Source organism: Varanus komodoensis, unplaced genomic scaffold (genome assembly GCF_004798865.1).
Source record: "Varanus komodoensis strain SLA01 unplaced genomic scaffold, ASM479886v1 scaffold58, whole genome shotgun sequence".
Classification (NCBI taxonomy): domain Eukaryota; kingdom Metazoa; phylum Chordata; class Lepidosauria; order Squamata; family Varanidae; genus Varanus; species Varanus komodoensis.
The window spans coordinates 4,358,268-4,382,581 of NW_025336197.1; the positions used below are offsets into that span (position 1 = coordinate 4,358,268).

At 36.5% G+C, this 24,314-nt stretch overlaps 1 protein-coding gene across 12 annotated transcripts in view; it reads right to left on the minus strand.

Moving 5' to 3' along the window:
- Positions 1 to 24,314, minus strand: part of SLC4A7 (solute carrier family 4 member 7) — a 91,385-nt gene that overhangs the window by 21,086 nt on the left and 45,985 nt on the right. For 4 of the 12 annotated variants that reach the window (XR_006416564.1, XM_044449356.1, XM_044449351.1 and 1 more), the window contains exons 6-15: positions 23,495 to 23,683; positions 21,027 to 21,383; positions 14,662 to 14,777; positions 13,078 to 13,137; positions 12,419 to 12,576; positions 11,582 to 11,669; positions 9,685 to 9,831; positions 8,380 to 8,483; positions 4,336 to 4,510; positions 1,506 to 1,639 (exon numbers count right to left, since the gene is read on the minus strand). Coding sequence is in view for 11 of the 12 variants with exons in the window: in XM_044449356.1 (XP_044305291.1) it covers positions 1,506 to 1,639; positions 4,336 to 4,510; positions 8,380 to 8,483; positions 9,685 to 9,831; positions 11,582 to 11,669; positions 12,419 to 12,576; positions 13,078 to 13,137; positions 14,662 to 14,777; positions 21,027 to 21,383; positions 23,495 to 23,683 (1,528 nt within the window). In the remaining variant the exon portion in view is untranslated. The remainder of the gene's footprint in view (positions 1 to 1,505; positions 1,640 to 4,335; positions 4,511 to 8,379; positions 8,484 to 9,684; positions 9,832 to 11,581; positions 11,670 to 12,418; positions 12,577 to 13,077; positions 13,138 to 14,661; positions 14,778 to 21,026; positions 21,384 to 23,494; positions 23,684 to 24,314) is intronic. The other 8 variants (XM_044449357.1, XM_044449354.1, XM_044449358.1 and 5 more) reach the window with 5 other exon arrangements.

Genomic DNA, 24,314 nt, shown 5'->3' on the forward strand with positions numbered 1-24,314 from the left:
GGGAAAGGGATGGAAGGGTAAGTGGTGATGACCTCTCTTTTACTTGGTTGTGAAAGAAACAGTGTGATATGCTGATGATCTAGAGAAAGAGAATGTCAGGTGGTTCTGCCCTTATGGATTCCAAAATAGTCCATTGAAGGAAAAATGCCAAAAGAGGGGAAAGTTGTCCACTCCTGTTGTAAAAGTTTGAACTGCTAGACTCCTTCTATATTGCTATTACCAGAGTAGCTAAGTTCAAAGAAACTCAAAACATCCATTATAAAAAACAGAATAGCAAATATAAGTACAACAATAACAACAGCATCAGCAAATTTAACTTTAGCATAAAATGAAACCCAACACACTTCAAAGTATCTGAGAATACAAAAAGGTATTTGCATGGTACAAAGTACATTGCAGGGAACCATGCCTGACATTCAGTATGGAGGGCATTCCAGAGGCAGGGTACTGGAAACAGGAAGCTATTCTTACCTGTCATCACTTAGCTCATACCACAAATCAGAGGCACTTTGAGAAGAGCTTCTAAAGTCAACCTCAGTGTATTGGTAGCTAATGTGATCCCTCACATATTTAGCCTCCAGCATTTTAAGTTTTGCTCAAAAACAGCAATTTTGTATTCTGGACTGATTGTGCAGTTTTTGAATACTTCAAAAAAGCAGCCCCATACACAACACATTGCAGTAGACTAACCTGGAAATTGACAGCTATTGCCAGGTTCTCCTTTACTATACAGATGATTACTGGATTTTCAGCTAACATATGCATCTGAGAGACCTATGTATTTTCTTAACAGTAGGAAAACATTATTCTGCAATAGTGTAAAGTCTCTTTTATGTAAACTACTGCTCCAGAGTAGCTGAATGTCTCTATCAGCCTTATATAGTGACTTTTCTTCAAAGGACCTTTGGTGGGATATATTTGTCTGTGTAAACTATACTGAAAGTAGCTATCAGCAGGAAGTTTAGTATAATTACTTCAGATTGGATAAGGCTAGAAGGACTTTTCAAATTATATGGCTTTCAACTTAGGAGCAGAGCTGCTTCAGAGCTGGCTACCTCTGCTTTCTGAGATATACCTATGTTGTGGAACTCCCTTTCAACCCTGGACCTGTTTGTTTATTTTTAGCAGTAGGTCTAAATCATCCTTTTCTCCAAAGTTTTCCATCTGCTCCTTGCTGGTATTTTAGTATTTTATTCACTATTTCCATAGCAAGTATTGTTTTAATTGCTTTGTTATACTTTCTTAGTTAATTTTCTTTTGTCAGCCACTTTGTGGCCTTAGTGATATGACATAAAAATGTTAATCATTTAAAATCTTCACATCTGAAAACCTAGAGGTTAGCTATTTCGATACTATGCAGAACATAAAATCATGGTTTTTGGTAATATTCACGGATTTGAGTTGTACAATATCAATTTTTGCATGCATTACTATGTCTACATTGAATCCATTGGTGCCAACATAATGAGAAATAGTTCAGAACAAAGGAATAAAGATGTACTTACTTGCAGAATTTAAATAATATCTTTTCAAAAACTAGGACAGGTCCTGTGCTCCCCAATATTGTCAGAGGTTGCCCAGCAAACAGTGAATAGGCAATCCCAGTTAATGATGCTCCAAATAAAGACTCTATTGCACTCTGAAGGGAGGAAAAGATCCTGTGATTCACTGAATTCTAAAATGACATTTGTCATTGTATCTTACATTCATTAACCTGTAAACAGTGGCAGGAATTAGAATACTATCATTACTAGCTGTAATACAGTCTAAAACTGAAACTTAGCAATATCATAATCATAAGTCAGAATACTTCACTTAAAAGTAGTAAAGTTCTCCAAAAACCATGGAAACAAATTACTTAGTTGGAAAGCTAAAGAAAAAACAGTTGTAAACAATTGTAGGGCACAAACTAATAAGAGAGAAAAGAGCCTCCTTCTGTATAAAGAACGTTGCAACAAACCTGTACCCAGACTGAGTATGATGTGCTGTATTAAAACTGTTAAAAAAGCAAAATGTGACAAAACAGAAACTAACTAGACACAATGAAACAATGATGATTTGACATATAAAGGAAATTAAAATAAATGAACACAATAAATGGAACAGAAATCATCATCCCACCTGGTAATGCATTTTTAGTTACAATGTTTTGTACTTGTCCAACTATTTTCTTAATACCATTTTACTCTGTGATATAGCCCATCCACAGGAAATAGAACGACTTAAAATTATGCTGCTAGTTTCAAAGTATCAATATTAGTTTAAAAATGCATGGACAGACAATCCAAGATTTAATTTCCTCAATTCAATGCAAGGTTTTCAAGACATAAGGTAATTAGTGGACAAATACAATATAGGCTGATACAATGTGCACTAAATCTATCAATACTCAGGAAAACTAAGTACCAATAGGAGAGCTAAGTCAAAATAGAGCCATAATCAATGTAATTATCATGGTTTGCACATCATGGAGCATATAAGACCAAGCTAATTTTTCAGATGTTAACCATAAGCTAGACTGGTTTTCAATTATCAATGCATTAACCTTGGGTTCTCAAGGCAGGATGGCAAGGGCAGGAGTACTTGTGAGAAAGTAGTGTAAACACAAGTGTGTACCTTACAGGCCAGTTACTGTGCTTGAACACATGTGTACAGTAACTAATTTAATAAATTCACTGATGCCCACCAAGCAAGTGAAGGCAGCAAAGAATCCTAGACAGCTAGAAGAAAGAAGGCATTTTTCAATTTACACAGAGGAGGTACATATTTGTAAACCAGCTGCTTGACAATATGCTTTAAAAAGTATTTTAGCAGAAACAATATAGGCCTTTTCAGAATATTAAACCACATTACAAGGATGTCCTATATTACTGAAAGCCAAATCTCCACAAGCAGGCAGAGCAGTGGTTTGTTTTGCTGTAAATGCCATGTATAAAAGTATTCAAGTATTAAAAAAACTAAACAAGGTGGGGAAAACTGAGATATATTGTCGCTGTGTGGAGGAATAAACAATGCTGATATTTTCAGTTTGAGAATTTTAGACATTTGCACTTTACATATTTACATGTAAACACTCAGGTCTTTTTAAGTAGTTTCACAGATGCCTATTATATAATGATAGGTTAACCCCAAACAGTAATTTCCATATACGATGATTTCCCTTAATTTAAAACCCTTTTAGGTCAACTGTTCCAAAAGCCTACACATTCTAAATAATAATCAAAACATGATTACTAAAGGAGACAAGGTTCATGTACATGTTTCTCTTTAAGAAGTTAGATGTTTCTTATAGCACATAACAGTTAAACTGTTTGCCAATGTTTCAGATATTTGGGAACCAAAATATGTGTTACATACAAACATATATTTACATCTCAACAATTATTTCTAGAGAAAAGCAGCTCCAGAAGTGTAATCTACAATGGAGAAACGGTAGCAAAGAGGTGCTTCAAAATAAAGAAGATAAAAAGAGCTGTAAAGAACCCCAGACACATACATAAAACAGTTGCAATAATATTTACAGCTCCTAATACATTTCATAATTCTTTTCTTTGTCAAGGTCAATGATTTCTTCAAAAATCAATTGGAAGTTTTGAACTTCTAGCATTTAACTTATTGATGGGAAGATTTCCATCAGTGAGTTAGAAGCAAAGAGTTGTATCTTTGGAGGTTTTGAAAGTGTGCTTCATTTTTTCTCAGCTCAACACTCCCCTGCTGCATCCCCACCTCCAAAGAGAATAAAGCAAAAATAGCTTAGGGGAAGTTATTGACAAGGGACAAGCCAGGAAAAGATGGAGTACTCCTCATCACTTCTCTGCTCCAAATTATCTTTTCTTGAAACAGTTTTTCTCTAGCACATATTACATGCATATGTGTATGACATTTAATATAATTCAGCCCTGAGTCCTCCTTTCTGTAGTTTTCTTTCCAAAGCTTCTTTGGAAAGAAAAGCATATGGGTCTATTATCCTAACAAAGCAATCTTTGAATCATTACTCTTGTAGTCAATGTAGGCTACTCTGATGGTAGACCATATATTTTTCCCAACAGCCAGTTTAATCCCTTTGCAAATAAAGACAATGCAAACCATTTCTCAATTCATCAATGTATTCATCAAGACAGGATAATTTTTACCTGAACTGTGCATCTTCTCCTGTTCATATATACATGTTTTCCACATTTCCCACAACAGTTAATATAATATTTCTGGGGCACGTCTAATAAAATGTTGTGGCTAAAAGTCTTAAAATAAAGGTAGAAATAAAGGAGACAAATGAACACAGTCACTTGCCTCTGAAAATCTAAACGCCTGGCTACTACCATTCTTTGTACTCACTATTCTGCCTTCTGTAGCTTCTCCAAGGAGCCCTCCAAAAGTGATTACAGGAGACATACAGGCACAGTATAGGAAAAGAATCGAGGCCAGGCACTGCAGACTTAATGCATCCTTGAAGTCACTCAAGAAAAAAGGTGTTTTCCTTTTGATGTCAAGTATCAAACCACCAAAAAGCCTAAATAGGTGAGATGAAACTCGTCAAACTGTACACTAAAGGACTCCAGAATGTTTAAAACTATGGGATACACAAGACTGACAGTGCAGATTTTTAGCACAAATTAGCCTTATTTTATATACTCAAAGCCTACTGACAATACATGCTACAAATATACCAATATCATCCACTCATTTTCAGTACCTAGAGGAAACTCAGTTGATAAGCTAGTTTATATACCTTAATGGTAGCAGATATTGTACATAATGGGCTAGATTCTGAAAAAAGCCCAGAAAATATTCTACAAAAATCATCTATACCTCCTCGCAATTTTAATTAATATGCAAAGGGACAGCAAAATATTTTACATCTAAACTCTCTTGCAATTTCCTGCACATTTTACATTTTTATACCTCTACTAATATCATGTCTCTCTGAACATAAACACATTACCTAACAGTTGAATTTTCAGAAAAGTGTATGGATTTCTTAACTCATTGGCCACAGTTACAATGAATGTTAAACAGGTTCTTGGGGAATCCTGGTTTACTTTGAATGAATTGCATGGGAGCACATGTGGAACACTGACTCCTGATGTGTGATTCAGTGACTAACGTAAGCAGCTAAACAGTTCAGAAATTGTTTAGCATGTTGTCGGAACTGCATTTTGGTGTACAGTCCTGGCTTATCTAGAAGTAACAAACCAGGATTTCTGGTATGTTCATTTCTGTTTTACTTAGCTGCATGCATGAGCATACAGTTGGTTCATATTAAGCTTCCCATTCTATGTGAATGTGATTGCTTATATACTCTTGTATGGGCATACATAGAGCCAGGCCCATTTCCTATGCCAGGAAAAGGGTGACCTCTGACCTACAGATCATATGTGGTCCATGGAGGACCTGGCTCCTCCAGAGGGCCCTCCAAGAACTGTCTTCTTTAAGACCAGGAGACCACCAAAGGCATCATGAGAAGGAGACGGGAAAGTGAATTCCTTTATTATCATGGATAATTGGGAGAGTAACCAGATTAGCAGTTCACCAACCCTGGGTGGAAGGTGTATGGCAGGCAAAACTGCCCAGACAAGGGTGAAAGGAGGAAGATCATCCCACTGCCCCATGCCACACCTTGATGGCACCTGGCTGATGGATAGCTGGTAGAGCTCTCATGTGCTTCCCCCCACCACAAACTCAGAAGTACTTTCCCACCCTCACCCTATGTCATAGAAGACTCTATATTCCTCCCAGAAAAGAGACTAGGACAGTCTCAGAGAGCTGTTTAATGCCAAAGCTCTTATTCGTAGCCTGGAGCAGATGGATCACAGGAAAATGTTGAGTATCAATTTCAGTTCAAGGTGCTTCACATCTGTTTATCTAAACAGATTATTGTAACACACTCTATGTGGGGCTGCCCCTGAAAACAGTCCAGACACATCAATTGGTACAAAATAGAGCTGCCAGCTTGCTGATGGGGGCCGGCCATTATTATCATATAATGCTGGTCCTCTACCAGCTTCACTGGCTCCCAATTAAAGTCTGGGCCCAATTCAAGGTGCTGGTACTAACTTATAATGCCCTAAATGACTTGGGACCAGGATACCTGAAGGAACATCTCCTCCCCTATATACCCTCATGCCCTTTAGATCAACAGGGGAGGTATTGCTCTGGGAACCCTCTTTGAAGGCGGTAAGGAGGGTATCTATCCGGAGAAGGGCCTTCTCTGAAGTGGCACCCAGACTATGGAATGCGGTCCCCAGAGAGGCCCACCTGGCGTCAACTCTCTACTCTTTCCGGCGCCAGGTAAAGACCTTTTTTATTTGGCCACCATTTTAATAATTAATATCAATAATTTTAATAATAGTAGTAGTAATCTTACACAGTCGCATGTTCTTTTTCTCCTTTCTTTTTTCTTTAGTTATGAACTATTGTTCATGTTGTGTTATTATTGAATGTTTTAATTGCATTTTATATTACTATTTTTATCTTTTGTAAGCTGTCCTGAGGTTTGTTGAAAAGGACAGCATAGAAATGTTTAAATTAAATTAAAATTAAAAGATTTATATCCCATCTTTTGCTATGACACTACTAGATGCAGCTTACCGCTGTTACAAAGTAGTCTGGCCAGCTCGACAGCAGTTGGGTCTAAAAAGCTCAAGAGAGCCCCTTCCTTCTTAAAAGAATCCAAGAGGTGGTGGAGAACAAATACCTCACTGGTATTTGAGACCTCTCTCTAACTGACAAAGTGGCTAGCCTGAGAGAAAGAAGCTATGATTTAAGCCTAACCTTGTCACATATATAGTTGTTTTACATTTTAAAAAACCCCTACAGATATGGATTTTTACAAGTTTGTTTCTTTTGGGCTCTGGTGTATTTTCTGGTTATTAACACTTCTTTTCTATGTGTAAATCCATTTTGATGTATGAAAAAGCAAACCCCATTTGAAAATTTACTGAAACTGCAATTATGCCTCCTTACTGGAGACTTCCCTATGATCCTTCTTCACAACACCTTATCTCTGCCCATTCTTATCCTGTTCTGATTTATAAAATTTAAAAGTGTTCCAAGCTCAGACAGGGGTATGTAGTAAAACTGTAAGTGGTGGCAATAGCCTTACCTGAGGAGAAACTGGCATTATTTTACTCCTTTAACACTGGAGAGTCTCCAAAGTCAAAAGGAAGTAATAGGCATCACAACAATGATTTTAAAAAATACAACAATATCCAGAATACTGTAGTGTCAAAGTTATGTATTCTTCGTACTAACAAACTCAAACTTCTGCAAATAAACCTTTTCTGTTGTTTTCCTTCTGGCAGTTATGAAGCACTGAAGCCCCTCCCTTGCCAACCCCAGGGAAATGTATTCAGTCCCAGCTATGGATTCTGACACTGCATCAGACATTGCCCGCACAGTTCCAAGCAGCCTTTGTCAGAGGGTCAGAAACTTTATATATGACAACAATAATAATAATAATCTCAAGATGCCATATTCTGTACCCACTACCAACTTCTCCACTTGTATATTGGTTGCACTGAATCATGGAATACATATAGTCTTGCCTAATTTAAAAAGAGACTTCTATATAGCAGGACCAACTGTCAAGAGAAATCTCAAATGTTTAAGGAAACTGGAAATAAGCTGTAAGCATTTGTTAATGTTGGCATACCATATTTAAAAGATAATTGCAATAATTAACCTTATTAAAATATTCTAAGGAAGGAACCCAATTTAACCTCCAAAAATTAAATGCATGGATATCAGACCTATGTATATTTCTGTGCTTAAAAGATAGTCAGAACAAACAGGCTATATAAAATTAATCCTCAAGGAAAAAATATTGAGGAAAATTAACAATTTTATGAGAAGCCATCTAAACTTTTTAAATTCCTTCACTTGCCACAGGAATCCATTTTAATAATAGCATAAGGCTCTGTTAATTTCTGGTAAGCTATACAATCACCAGGAATAACAGTTGAAAAACATTTAAACAGGCCCAAAGAGGACTTTCTTTCAACTTCTAGGGCAGTGTTAAGATTGGGTGCTCACAGAACATCCACACTGATGAAGTCTCTCTGGTTTTCCATTATGGAATGTTTCGAATATCTAGCCCACTATAGACAACTTTTAGTTTTAAGCTATTCTTGTGGTCAATACAGGATGTAAATATTTTTAACACTATTTCAGTTTGAAAAGGTTTTCAGTTAAGGCATTATCACACACTTCATTTTCCCCAGAAGTGCACTGAAGGATACTGTTGTAGTATTAGGAGCCTGTAACAGGCCAGCAGGATAGGTAGAAGTTTTTATACATATAATTCTGCAAATTCCTAAAGTAACAACGATTTAGACTTTTACTTTAAGATTGCTAGAATTTAATTAAACAAATGTCACACACCTTCCAGTCCTCTGTAATTCAGGTCCAGCATGATGGCCTTCTTCTTTAAGAGGCTCTCCAGAAGAAGCAGCTCCATTTGGAAATTTAGGTATCTTCCTTTTCTCCTGCATCAAGAAAATGCATTTGAGACTTCAGACTGATTTTGCAATTCTCAGACTACAGGAACAAGTATTATTTTAAGCTCCTCCTCTCAGCTAGAAAGAATCATTCAGTCCGAACACATGATGCAGTTTACCTGAAAATTAGAAAGGAAATAATAGATAACAACCTTACATTAATTCAGCAATTAACACAGGGCTAAAAGAAAAAAAAATATTTGATATTCAAAAGCTTTAGATATCAATAACAGAAATCTCATTTTTAAGGATTTACTGGTCACATATTTTACAAAGAGGATAGTTTACAGGGAAAATACAAATGTTTAATGTGTTTTCAGTGAGCATTCTTCTGCATCAGAAAAACTTGGAATAAGTGTCTATATTGTTTACAGAATTCATTTAATCAAAGACAGCTAGACACTTGTAAATTTTTTACATACCCAATCTTAGACCATGGACTCAGAGTACATTTGAGAAACCTGACAGCATCTAGATAAAAGAAGTTTATTTGCTCACTTCAGGTGTATTTCTTCAAAGGCTGAATGTGATCCTAGTCCTCCAACATAAATCACCCTTTTCCAAAGGTAGGTATTTGAAGTATATGGCACAGGAGCTGCTAGGTTATGTTATATGCATTTATTAATATAATGCAATATAATATGTAAAGCACTACTGTCATGTTGATTTTTTCATCCTTTTCCTTATTAAGAGTTTGGGTTGTGACAAGGTGCCTTGACGGTTCATTTGAGCCAGAACAGCTATTAGTATAGGAAGTGACCACCTAAGGGTTTGGGTTCAGATTCGGGTTAGACTGGGGAGGGAGGGAGGGAGGAGTAAGCAAGCAAGAGTTTGACTCACTCCCCAGCTTCCAACACCACAATACATGCAAGAGACATTTTTTCCTCTGTAAATCCATGAGAAGAAAAGGGGGAGATGATGAATAGGGATTTGGCCCTATTCTTTAAGTACACTTTGGCTAGTGTACTTAAAACTATTCAACATACAATGGAATTTAATTTTTTTGAGAATCATTTCACATGTGACAGAATGCAATAATGTGAATTAGATCTCAATTTAAAGCTGCAGTTCTTTACTTTCTATTAGCTTAGTGAATAATTTAGGATTTTTTCTGCACATTATTCATAACTCTGGCATACCACACCATTAAACAGTTTCAATCATGGTTTTTCATGGCAAGAGGTATTACCTGAGATGGAACACTTTTTGGTGGCTCAATTCGTATAGAAGGATCCCACTCTCCTGGAGGCAGAACAGTCACCTGATCTAAAAATTCATCAATTCCAGACAGCAGATCATTTCGATCTTTGGCTTTATAAGCAACATCATGGAAAACCTTTAGAAAACATATGCACACATATATTTGTATTTGGTGTCTGGGCAAAACAGGAGACTTGCCTAAAAACTTACAAAAATATTACTAGTGTATTTTAAAGTCCAAATGAAGAATTAATTTACATAAATTTTACATAAATTCTGCATGCAAATAATATATATGTAGTCGTGTGTGTGCACATGTACTTATTATTCATACATGTACCTCTCCCACTGGGCATTTACACATCAAGTCTATGATACTGCTTTAAAAATTAATAGAAACTCATCAACATTTTTTCAGTGGGAAGATGAAAGGAAAATATGCTTTAATAGTTAAACATTTACAGAACTGGATGTACAAGAAAGTAGTGACACTAGAATACCACAAAGTCCCTGGAGAAGGTACTATTACTTTTAAAATAAGAGAGCCTACGTTTGAATGGAACATGTTCCTCATTAATCAACCCATGGATTTAAAGATGCCCTCAGGAAAAGGCTTCAGGAACAGGTTTCTTGAAGTCATGGTCTGTACTATTTTGGTCATTCAGAGAGCAATGATGTTTTCTTAAATTCTGTGCAACAACAGGTCCTGATTAAATATATCATCACACTTGTGCCAGCAAAACTGTGCTGCCACATTACATGACTGACAAACTCTTATTGCCTCATACTAGTTCTGACATACTGTGTCAGAAGATAGTCACTTGAGATTGTACTAATAATAAGAGGTGGTATTTGCTCATACTTCATTGTAAATACTTCACAATGAATGTCAACTCAAGTACTCCCCACAACTTCACTATTAGATTAAAGGTATGAAATGAAGTAGTTCCCAACTGCCTACCTTCTACATACAATTCATCTAAAAATGGTTGCCTTGCAGTTCTACAGAAGAGATGGTTTAAAGCCAGATCCTAGAAGGATTTGGAGAACTCATAACATACCACAAAACATAAAAATATTAACTGACTTATTGGGCCAGAATTTCAGTTTGACCAATAATGATGTCAAGGCTCAATATGCCACAGAGGGAGCAAATCTATGGTGCCAAGGCATTGTGTAGACAACCTTCAGAGCATTCAGATACTTAGTTCCGAGGCTGAGGAGGGAGCTCTGACTTCAAAGGTGGGATTCATGGCACCTCTCCCACCCCCTTGCAGATGGCACAGAAAGAGTTGCACCAATTGCTCTCTGAAGTTGTGAAAGTGACTCCAAATAGGGGGTAAAGGAGCTACAGAGGGGAAGAGACTGGAATGGCCAGGATATGATGTATCCTTATGCTGTTTCAACCTCCTTTCCTCCCCCCTTGAAAGTACCTCAGTTAGATGATAAAAACCCACAGTCCACCAAAAAGGGAGAGCAGAGAGATGAAGATAGCTGCTGCTGCTCTATACTGAATGCCCATAATCCTCCAGGTTCAGAGGCTTACAGGTATTGCAGCTGGATTTAGTAAGATTTAGTAACATTCTGTCTTCAGCTGTAGTACCACCATGAGTAGTACACAACTGTCAAGTTTCACAACTGGATGCTTTCTTTTAGCAGGTATTGCAGTGTTCCATCAGAAATACATAGTATGGTATGTATGCACATTTAGTAGGCATTTTAATAATTACTGCAGTTCTATAACTCCCCACAGCCAAAACACTCTACATGGTTAATTTACATCAATTAATTGGCCATGAGAAGTTCAACTTGAATTTAATTTCCATTCAGATTTTTAAGTGAATAGTTCCAATACTTTGGACAGATACTAGATTCCTAGTACTCACATCATCAGTCATAAGTGTTGCTATTGATCGTCCAATTTCATGATATTGAGGTGCTTTGCCTGCTGGACCCAGCAACACAAAAAGGAATCTATGGAAGAATGGAACAGGTTAATAAGAATCAAATGAGATGAGATTACACTGATGTATACTCAACTTAAGACCAATAAATACCAAAAATAAAATTGATGAATCAATGAAAACAAAGAGACATTTAGATAAGATACAGGCTAAGCAGGGAACCATCTTCAGTAATAACATACCTCTCAACTCCCAAAGGCAACTGTTTAATGAAATATTTGAAAAGTCTTTTTAAGTTAAGTACTCAGGCATACCGACTCAAATAATGTTACTTAATCACTACATACTATCATACTCATACCTTAATCAATTTTCACTTGAAACCAGCTTTCCAGTTAGGTTTTTGGCATAGACCACTGAAGGCATGTCACCAGCTATGAGAAGTATAAGTATAGAAACTGGAGAATTGCAACCTCACTTAATAGCAAGAAATTATATTTTCCTTTAATTTAGTTTAATGGAATAAAATGCACCCACAGTGAGTTAAAACCAATGTTACGCGAGCACCAAAACCTCTGAAGGGTCACTCAATCATTTTGCAGCAGATTTGGGGGAGGGTGCATCAGGGGAGGAATGCAGGAAGAAGAGAAATTCAACCTGCTGGCAGTGACTGTTCCACTGGTGGAAGCATATATATCAAGGAAGCAGCAGCAAAAACAGTATTTCTCATAGTTAAGAATTCCTGCCCCAGATGTCATAGATTCAAGAGTGTATTGTATATAAATGAAATTCCAGCATTACATACACGTGCTGCCTTACCGTGTAGGAACAGGAACCTCTGTGAGACCTGTGAGAAGCACTGCAGGAGAGAGCCTCACAAACGCAATAATTGGTCTCTCCAAAAAATCCACTTCTCCCACCAACACATTTGATGCCTCTGCACCTATGGGTATCTTCCTCATAAAGTTCATATCTACCTATTTGCAAAGGAATGATTAAAAATGCCATCTTAGTTTTCAGTTTGTTCAAAGCTTTTCTGAAACTGACATTTAACAGTGAGTGACTGTGCTGCAAGCAAAAGATTGTGCTACTACATGGGAAAGTGTGCCAATGCTTATTAACATTTTATTTCTCTCACATATCTATATACTTTACATATTTTAAACTAAAGTGCACAAGCATAGCTACTTTTAAAAGTTATTTCCTGGTAATTGATATAATTATAAATGCCTACAAATATAACTAACAAGTCAATGTAGTTATATACAGAGCTCATTTAATAAAGTCAACCTGAGGAAAAGCTAGCTCTGGAGTACCTAGTGATCTATACTCCATAAATTAACTATGTAAGCTGTGTATATAATTACAGAGGAACACCACCATATCGTACAGCACATGAACTACTGGATCACAGACAGAAACACAGATCACTGCAACTAAGACACCAGTTACACAGCTATCTAGAAAAGAACACTTACAGCTGGCCTCTTGAGTCCCACACCAAGTGTGCCACAACTACAGTGCCAGGAGGCAGAGTCCTGCCCAACAGGAAGCAAGGCAGGTGCAGAGAAGAATAGGCCAAGTAAAAACATTAAAACTGTGATAGAGGAGCAGGAACAGTGGCATCTGCCATGATTAACTATCACGAAAAACATTTGTTTACATAATTTTGTTTACATATTAGATGCAAGTTCACTAATATCTTTTAAAGTAAGAGTTACATTGTTCAACTAAATTACAAAGCAATAGGATGCAATCTTACACTCTGCAGGTTTAAATGCAAACCACAGGATGGTGGAATAATGCATGTAATGGTTCAACCAGCAATAAATACTGTACATTTCAATAGCATTTGTAGAAAACCATATTCCTATTACAAACCTCATTTGCAAGAAAACATTCATTACACTAAAAATTAGATTCTGCAAACTTGGAAAACGTACCAGGTTTGTACAGTAGGAAAAATCCCTACAGCTTTTTTCAATCATACTATTTTAAAAGCACCTTAACTGTTCTATAATGAAAAGCCAGGCTATGTAAGTTAGAGGCCATATTCGGGATCCTGCAGAAATGGTAAAATGGCTGTGCCAGTACTGAAACTGAGTCTCAATGACAACAGCACCATCAGAACTTACATACGTGAAATAAAGCCCATCATGCTCTATATAGGAGGGCTGCATATGAGGCAGCAATTGCCCCTGTCATCATGAGATCCAGACTCTTTGATAATACCATAGCATCACACACATTATGAAACAATTCTATCACGTACCAGAACAACACATTAGGCAACAGGAGTATATTTCTCCTACTGTCCAAAAAATGAAAACAAAAACACCACATTTGTGTTCAGTTCTGCCTACTGTATTTGAATACGGAATGTGACAGGACACGCTGAAAGGAAGTAAAAAGCCTTGCTACAAATATGGATCACCGGTGCACTACTTTTGGATCCAAGTCAATGGCTTCAATCAATGGTGCCTAAGCATGAGCAGAAAACATATATACTCGTGCACAGGTGGCTTCCAATTTCCACTAATTTCCTCCTTCAGTGACAGGCCTGTACCACACACACAAAGTTCAGTGTCATGTGGAGCTGCAGCAAAAATGAAGAGGTGGGAAAGCCCTGTTCTGGGAGGGGAACTCTTGCTTGCATGTTTTCAGATCCAGGACACTACGGTTTTCTTCAGAAATATACTGTATTTACTTGCGTCCCAAACAATTAAACTAGAATTGCCCACCTCCTCCTTTCTGCTCCTCCTCTGAATGCTTTTGAGCATATGAGACTTGTTTCATAATTTCTGCAGGAAGTACTGCACAAACACCAGCTGTTAATTGTATGGTTTAAAATATTTCTGAAATATGATTTTCATGCTTTTCATTTCTTTCAGGAGACATTACTGTTCAATTAGAATATGGAGCAACTACAAATGAGTAAAAAGCTAGATCACTTAGCAGATAAAAAATTTTGCCTTTAACATACAAATAATTATCTTATACCTCAGAACAAAAATTATCCTTAACATTCAAAACGCAGTTCTCTCCAAGTATCTTTTATTTACCTTGCTAAAATCAACAGTGCTGTTTTCTCTACTTCCTCCTGTTCCACTACTTTTAAGTTCTCCACTTTTCCCAGTATCCAAATTACCAGGTGCAGATTGTGGTGATGCTAAAAGTCCTAGAAAGAGAACATACATGCACATTCAAAATTAAGTCAGAAGACAAACTTAGTTACATAATGACAGTGGCAGCTTTCTAAAAGCGAATGTGAAAGTTAATAAACAAAAGGTGCATTAGTACCAAAAATGCCACACAAACAAGTTATTTTCTTCAGAAAAACAATGAATGCTGGTTAAAAGTTAAAATTAGATTTTGCCTAAATGATGGCCTTTTGCAAAATGCACCAGGAAAAAGTGTTACTTTTTAAAAGAGAACAAAGAATGTAAATCTAACCACCAATGCTTTGAGTGGATCGTGCATCAGAGGGATTTCATAATTTCTTTAAGTCTGAAAAACCACAGAATAAAACAAAAACATACTTTAGAATAGCTAGTAAAATATCTAGCTTGATACCTCAGGATTCCATTGATCACCCATTTGACACAGTTTTAAAGCAAAAAAAAAGTGTTTTCTAAAAAGTAGGGTATTAGGCATGATCCAAGAAATTCATTTATGCATGATAAAGCGAACCATGCGTAAACCAGTTTTCTCTGGAGTTGTTCTTGCAGTTTTACTCTTCCACACACTGCCAAAGCACTATTCTGTTTTAAAAAGCTTATTTCCACTTCAGTAATAACAACTGTTATAAACTTCAAGGAAAATTCTGCCTGTGAAAGCAATTCGGTACTTGCACATAAATGCAATAGATCTTTGAATTGCAGTTACAATTAATTATTTTAAGACATAATTGGCAATAGTAGTTTGTCTGTGTAGAAGAAACACGGTGAAGTGACATTTTCTCTGTGCAGAAGAAACATGGTGAAATGACCTTCAGACTCATGGTGGAATAAGTTGTTGAAATGAAGCTTCTCACAACCAACACTTTATCCAATGTACCATACAAGTTAGCAAAACCTAATGGAAGGTAGACTTGTTCACACAAGATACGAGTGATTCCTTTGCCATCTGTTAAATGTTTAAATATTCCTTAGGATAGGAAAATAGTGAATAAAAGTTTACTGTTGGTTGAACTTCAGGAGCAAGGTTATTTCATTGTTTATAAGATTGCCATCTTGCACAGCAGACCCAGTATTCTGTCATGCAACACCATATTAAACTTGCATTCTTTCTAAGCTCCATCCTTTAGAATGATCCCCGTGGTCCAAACATGACAAGGAGTTGCAGCTGATATGGAATATAAACACATATCCCATAAAACTTGACAAAGCTGTTTGTATAGAAACAAACAGTATTCAATCTGTTTTTCAAGGGAACATAAAATTAAATATAGTACAGAACATTTTCAACTATCAATTCCCATCTGATTGCATATGTGATTTTGAGATGCTCCCCCTTTGTGAATGAGCTACACCAGAAATTGAACAGGATGTATGTGCCCTAATGACTCTTTTAGTGACTTTCAGCACTATTATTTATTAGATTGGTCTGGAAGCCACCTGTTAGCATCACATTATTAGACTTAGAAAGCAAGAAGTTAACCAAAGTCATGCGTACCTTAGTTACATCACAAATGAACTACTATCATGCTGCACAGAAAAGTCAATTAGTGCAAAATGTGCAGCTAAGAATTTTGATCAGAGTCAGTAATCTGAATCACCTCATTCCATTCTTACATCACTTTCACTGTTTCACAGCCTGTTTCAAAGTGCTGGTTATTGACTCTACAGCCTTAATTGGTTTAGGATTAGGAAATATAAAGGCCCAGTAACCACATGAACCTTCTAACAAAGACTTGAAGGAGGGTCTTTTCTACATTCCACTACTGACCTGTATTCAACTAATGGATATACACTTTCTCCACAGTGCCCTCTGGATATTACAATCTGCTTCCCTAGGAGATTGCTTTGGACCTCTCCCATTGCCATTTTGTTACACCACAAAATTATCTTATTTTAATGTGTCCATGATATAGTTGACTGAAAATTTTGATCATTTTATCAGTTTTTATTTGGCTGGATCCCAGTTATAGTATTTGCACTTGGGTCTCATTGAAACCAATGTAAAATGTTAGCTATTAAGTTCCATTGAAACCATGTGGAATTGATCACGACTAACTTGGTCTGGAACATTTTAAATTTGTTTTGTTACGTACTGAAAAAGTATTGAAAATCTTATTTATAAACAAAGGAAATTCATTTTTAGCTTAATTTATATTCTTTTAATTTGCAATTATATTCCATATGTAGTTTGTTTGTTTTTTATCAAGAGGCATCAAATTCCAGGATTGGTAACTTCCTCTTTGGAACTGAAGCATTTTGTATTGGTGCTGGTAAACCCAGTATGCCCAAACAGACATGCTCTAGATAGGGAGAAATTCCCAATAGCATCTACTTCTTTTGCTTACAAGCAAGCTAAATATTTAGACTGCAATTCAACTAGAGTAATAATTCATAAAGCAAATGTAACAAGGACAAACAATGCCTAACAGAGCTTTGGCTATGGGCAGTATAAAAATGTAATAATAATAATAATAATAATAATAATAATAATAACAACAACAACAACAACAACAACAACAACAACAACAGTCCACACACAATCACACTACTAAAAAGAGATTTCATTTTGGATCATTTTACTTTAGCATTCTCTTAGTTACTTTATGCCAAGTCATGTTCGCTTACATTATTTTGATCTAATTTTAGCTTTGTTACCAGTAGATACCACTAAGCAATCATCGATTTCTAAGAGTCCTCTACTTCCTCTCATATCCAACTGCATTCTGGAGAAGACAGAATGTATGCAGTCTAACTTTACAAAGCTACAGAATATGATATTGATTTTTTTAAATGTCAGCATGCGGTGAACCTTTTTTTTTTTTTTTTTTTTTTGCTTTAAAGGACAGATCCTTCCCATGAGTAGCTCCTGGGATAGCATTTAAAGCAATCAAACCATATGCAGGAACTGAGTATGTGTTTGTTTTCAATTAAACTGACTCATTACCTGAAGAAGAAATGGGCAACATAAAGAAATGGATGTTTCTGTTAGCAGTTTGACTTTTTATTTTGGCCTAAAATAAAATTTAGCCTATATTCTCCCCACATTCGAAAGCAGTTTTAGGCAGTTGAAAGCAGAGAATATATGCAGGTCTATGTGTCAGAGACAAGGACAGAACTTTTACTGTAACAAATCTCAAGTAAGAATACCTATTTTTGATTGCTCTGTAAGAAGGTAACTTTATTCAAGAAGTGCCACTTTTTAACACCATAAGCTTTGCCGAATTCCTTTTGGAGTTAAACAAACCATAGAAATGACTAGAAAAGGTATATAACATTTCATTCCTGAAAAGTTGCAAGGAGTGTAACATAGGTATTACCCATGTTTGAAAAAGAAACAAAAATAAAAATTAGAAATTTATAATAGGTGGATTTGTACATCATGCTAAGCCACTCGTACAAAAACACTACACCACACAAATGCACACTGAAACATCACACTACATCCAGTCAGGCTTGTGAAGACTTCTCGTATCAAGTCCTTCAGCTGACTCTCAACAGACTCTGCAGCAGAATTCCACTTGTCTCCTTTCATGTCCCTCTCCATACTCTATCGCTACTCTGTTTTGTCTCCCAGGTATGCTTTGGGGGGGGGGGGGGGCGAGGGACCTTAAAATATGGAGTTGAGGTCTTTCTATTATTATTTTTGTAGGTTCATCAAACAACTCATAGCACACAGTTTATTTGCACGGGCCACTTAATGTTACATTTGAACCTGCCCATTGAGTGACAGAGATATTACACTCTAAGTACTTGGCATTATATATTTGGAGTAGTATCAGGCACCTACACTTATGCAGTTCAGAGTTTAAGAATGCAATCCTGTGCTAGCTCTACTGGCTGGAACATGCTGGGATTTGTAGGCCATTTTTCATAAACTTTCATAGGATTGTACCTTAAGTTATATTAAATTAGTCTATTTTCTATGCAAGCATTATTGTTTGCAAGGATAGCAATTCTCATGGCTTCTCAAATCACAGCACCAAACACCTATATAGAAATGTTTTCCTATTTGCTGAAAGACACACTTCCAGTAAAGGTTCACATCGGTAATGGCTGTACCTTTCTTCTACAAATGATTGAAAGCTCAGTTTAAATGAAAGCAGCTTCCCCCCTGGCTTGTCACACTCCAGATGTGTTGGATGACAATTCCCACTATTCCCAGCAACCATGGTCATTGTTCATGCTGCCTGGAGATTATGGGAATGATAGAACAAAATATCTAAAGTGCGTCTTGCTGGGAAAGGCTAGTGTCAAGTTCCTTAAATTGTAGTACTCAATGCAGATCAAGAAAACAGAGCAACGAAAGAAAAAATGAAGTAGAATCAAACATTCCCACATAATTTTAAGGCAGGGATGCAGTAGTCTAATACAGTAGGACCCTTGTAGCCACAGGGGGTAGGTTTCAAACCCCACAGCAGATGCCTGAAACCGCAGGTAGTAGCAAACACTATATACCTATATACATACCTAGAAAACAAATAAATAAATATGATAGTTTAATTACATTATGCACATTGAGACATTAATAACAATAACTAATAGTAAAATAGAACTATAATAATAAAGGTTATATGAATGTGCTCCCTCCCTCTTTCTCTCTCTCTCACACACACACGAATATTTATTGTACTGTACTCACCATCAACTGAGATGGCTACTAAGTGACTAATGGCTGAGTAGCATATACAGCATTGATACACTAGATAAAGGGATGATTAACATCCTGTACAAGATTTCATCACATTACTCAAAATGGTGCACAATTTAAATTATGAATGTTATTGTGTTTCTGGAATTTTCTATTAAATTCTTTTGGACCACAGTCCACTAAGTGAAACCTTACTGTATATGGCTTCTAGAACATCTTCACTGCATCACACTTAATGCAACACTATAACAAAATACTGCTTGTGAGAAGAGAAGCCATTCATACCCCAGCATCTATGGACATGAAGCAGAAATAAACTAAAAATTAATTTTTGCTTCATGGCTTCCCTGGCCTCTACATTTTTAATTAAATTATTGTTTTCCGTGGTTCCACAATGTACTCCTTTGTTACTATGGGAAGGAGGAAGTAACACATGGTAAAACAGCTTATAAAATTAAAATCAATAACCTAACTCAATTATATGTGTGCCACAACCAATATGATCAAATTGTAAGCTCCCTGACACAGACTGGCTTCACACACAACGACAACGCAGAGTATGGGTTGTTGTTGAATTTTGGGTTGTTATGTGTGAGACCTGTAGTATTGCTTAATTATGGGATACCCACATATGACCCAAAAGTTCACAAGAAGCAGCAATACAACAAGCTATGGGTTGTCTTCTTGGGCATACTCTTGGCTAGCATGATATGTGAACCAGGCCAAGTTCCTATCCCTACTCTGGCACTGGCAACTGTCACAACTCCTGTGCAATAAACCGTAGACTACCTAGCATAGAACAACCATGCAAAAAGGTTAACAGGTAAAAATGTAATATGCCAGAACTATCAGGTACTCCATCCACGAAACAAATCTGTCCCCATAGCAGAAGTTGCCTCAGCAACCCTTACTTTAAACAGCACCGTTTAAAATAGCAGCAAATATTTATTTCCCATTTAATACACACAAATGCCCAATTGGCTGTTGCAAAAGCCTCTCTTTCTAATAATTGAAGAACAGGCTATTGCAACATTGAAACTAGCATTTATATCAACTAAATGAAGAACTGGTTATGACTGTAAAGAAGTGAAGTTCAAATTCAAAGCAAAATTGAACTGAAATTTTCAGACCATGCTCTTTAAAGTGCCTGACATCCTCTGGTGCTAAAAGTTTGCCTCAGCTAGTAGAAATTAGAAGGTTTAAACAGAAGGAAAAGGCCACCATTTGGTATCTTAGTTTCAAGTTTATAATTTATAACTTAATTTCCCACCCCAATATTTCTTTTTTTCAAGGCAGAAGCTCTTGCTGAATAAATTTATTTTGGTTTTGAAACAAAAGAGAGTATGAAAAAGTACTCAAATATTTCATTGCTTTCAATGTGTTAATTTGTGTTAATACTTGTGTAAATTCTTGCATCCAATTCAAAATACTAGATGAAGTTCTCCAAGAAAATATCACACAAGAGAAATGAAGCATGCAAACAAGTAACACATTGATATACAGCTCATGAGTGCTCAAGCTGTGCAATAAGAACTTCGCAGTGGAAGTGATTCAGTTGCAAAAAGCATCACACATGGATAATTTGAGTTCAAATAGTTGCCTGATGTTACGTCATTATTATCCTCTGTTGTCTTCTCCTCGCTTTCCTGAGCTTCTAAATCCTCCTCAGGTGGATGAATTACTACTTTAGGGATCTCATCACTAGAAGGAGACACTAGAAGTTCAGCAGCCTGAAGCTCAGTTGGCTGTACATTTGAGGTTGCCTTGTGACTGCACCCAGGAGTGGAGGGTGGAGTGCTTTGTGGGGTAGGTAAAGGGGTTGCGCTCCTTGAGACTGCTGGAGATCCAGGAAGAAGGTAATTGAGAAGAAGGGACAAGCGATTCTCTCCTCTTAGGGAAATATTTGAGGCAGAGAGACCTGCTCGTAAAGAGTGGCGGGAGGCTGAAAGGCCTTCCCCTGAGATAAAACAAATAAAGTGATGAAAATATTCAGCTGAAATAAAAGTTACATATTTTATACTACAAAAGTCTTAAAAGGCAGATCAAACCTCATTCATAGGTGAGATAAGCAAAACATAAGGGTTAAGCAGAACTTTAGATGTTAAAAAAGTCAGCATTTGTTTAGATAACTCTACCAGATAATGGAGAACAAAAATTATACTTCTGATAACTAGTTAAGATTCAGAAAAGACAGAACAAAACATCAGAAACTATGTTTGTGAAATTGAAATTTATACATTTTAAATAGACAGTAAAAATTTCAAGCATCTTTCTTAGAGCATGATTCAGAAAAAATCTGTAAGTGTAGTACCTGACATACAACATACAAAATTACATGGGAGACAGATTGACAGCTGGTCAATCACAATTTTGATCTAGAATGTCAATGGTACTGGAACACTTATTTTCCCAAAACAGGTGTCAGAGTTCTAAACAGAAGTTCCCATAGAATGTTACAGAGGGAGATGCTCTGATCAGGGCCTTGAAAGGCACTGTTCTATTATTGGCTCCTAATAATATGGAACCGGAGAGCTACCCAGCTATGAGTAAGCATCCTGGATCCTTAATTAAGCTGCAATCAAAACTCAGAAACTTAAGGTATACATACCTGAACAGCCAACAAAGGTGGGACAAATGGGATTAAAAGCACAGAATAAAGAAATATAAAAGTGAGACAGACATTTAATTACCTGAAATTATTTAAACAGTGATGCTAGTCTGAGTATCAGGAACTACTTCTGATACTATAGACTAGGAGCCCCTAACCAGTGGGCACATGCAAGAATCTGAGAAAAAGTTGTGAGCACCACTACAAAATACCCAATCAGTGTATTGCTGCTTCGATGTCTACCTATTGCATCTCTGGATTTATTCAGTAAAAACATTTGTCTTGTGTTTATTTGACACAACATCTCTTTAATAATGGATTGTCTATTGCTGGCAGGATGATACAGTTAATGGTTATTTATTTATTTATTTATTTATTTATTTATTTATTTATTTATTTATTTTATTATTCTATCTATCTATCTATCTACCTATTTATTGGGGGAAGGGTCCTGTCCAGTAGTCGCTTCTTTTGAGGTGCAGTTTATTATACTGATACTTAGAACAGTCTTTAAAGTCACTGATGTACACACTCTTAAATTATTTACCTGCTTCACATAAATTAACAAATAGAAAGGGGACTAGATCCTCCACACCCTTTCAACAGCTTAAAGGCTGATATAACTTCTTTGGAAGGATAACCACTTACCTCTTACAATGCAATGGACTGAGGATCATATAATGCTTTGAGTATATGAAATGGTAGGTGTATAGATACCCCCTTCAAATGGTTATGTGTTTATACATTTCGTCTGCTTTTGTTGCAACTGATGTATGTATTTCATACAAATCCATGTACCCATATTTTAAAAAGTGGAAATAATAGACAAATTTGGATGCCCACAGACAGCATATTGGGGGACCCTAACAGTTTCTGTAGTTTCCAGTATTCAGGAAACTCACTCCCTCCTGCCACCATCTGTGTAAGAAAATTCAGTAAATAAAGAATATACTATTCAGATATTCCACAATGATGCTATACCTCCACTATGTCAAAGCATGCATGTGCACATGTATATACATAGCATACCAAAACTACTGAAACCATCCAGCTCTTTTAATAGAAGGCAGTGTGGTTTTCCTCATCACATTATCACTTATTCATTTCTTCTAAAGCAAAAATAATGGATATGTTTTTGTTACTAAATCTGATGACAAAAGGAAGATCCAGGAAATAGAGAAGACACGTAATCAAGTACAACAGCATATCCATAGTTCTGCTTTCATATGCATCTTTGCATAAAGGCAATAGGATGACAACATTATGAAGTAATTCAGATCACACTTAACTGTGTAAGTACAGCTATTAACACTTGCATTTCAAAAGGCATAAACAGCACAATTCTCTATATTATCAGGAAGGAATTTTGAACTTGTTTTCTTTATGTTTGCTGACTTTTCTCACATCTCTGCATTATGTTGTTAAAATTAAAATTAATTGGATGCTACAACTTATCTCACCATTTCTTTCAAGCAAGAGAGGGTCAGAATGTTTCTTGCCTATATCTGCAAAGGATCGGACAAGAGGAATCCGATTACTGAATTTTTTCTCATTCTGGTGATGGTGTCTCTTCAGAAGAGCTTCTCTAACTTGCTCTCTCATAGATTCATCCAGGTGTCCAGAAGCTATCATGTTATCCAATACCATATCTATAAGGGAAAAAAGGAAAGTTAAACAGTATAGTGACCTCTAATTTATATAGAGCATTTACTAACAACTTCAAAAGTTAGTTTTAAGATAAATTCTATCCTGAAGCCATCTTCAAGACTCACCTTTACTAAATTGTGACACTAGAAAACTAGTTTTGGCTAAACAATAAATGTATGACATAAAAATTGACTTTCTTAGATCTGGGGTAAGAAAGCTAGGAAGGCCTTGGCAGTTATAGGTGGCGTATAAATACATGTATGTATGTATGTATGTATGTATGTATAAATAAAGCTGTGACCCTCAGCCTAGTCTCATGCAACCCTCAGTCAGCTGACCCCCTGGACACTGCGAGCTGTTGCTTTACAAATGACATCTCTCAGAATCCTTCCTCTTCTGTTTCATGTGTGAATACATGATAAAAAGAGTGCAAGAGAGAGGAAAGGAATACTGTGACAAAGAGCAATCTGCATTCTTCAAACTCTACCCATCCTGGTAGGATCTGACTCTCACATCACTAGCAGTGGCTCCTGATTGACATTTTCAATGGGGACATGCAAGGAACATGAGTCCCCATGCCTGCCATTCACCATAAACTCTGGCATAGTTCTAAAATTATTATCTTAACTGAAT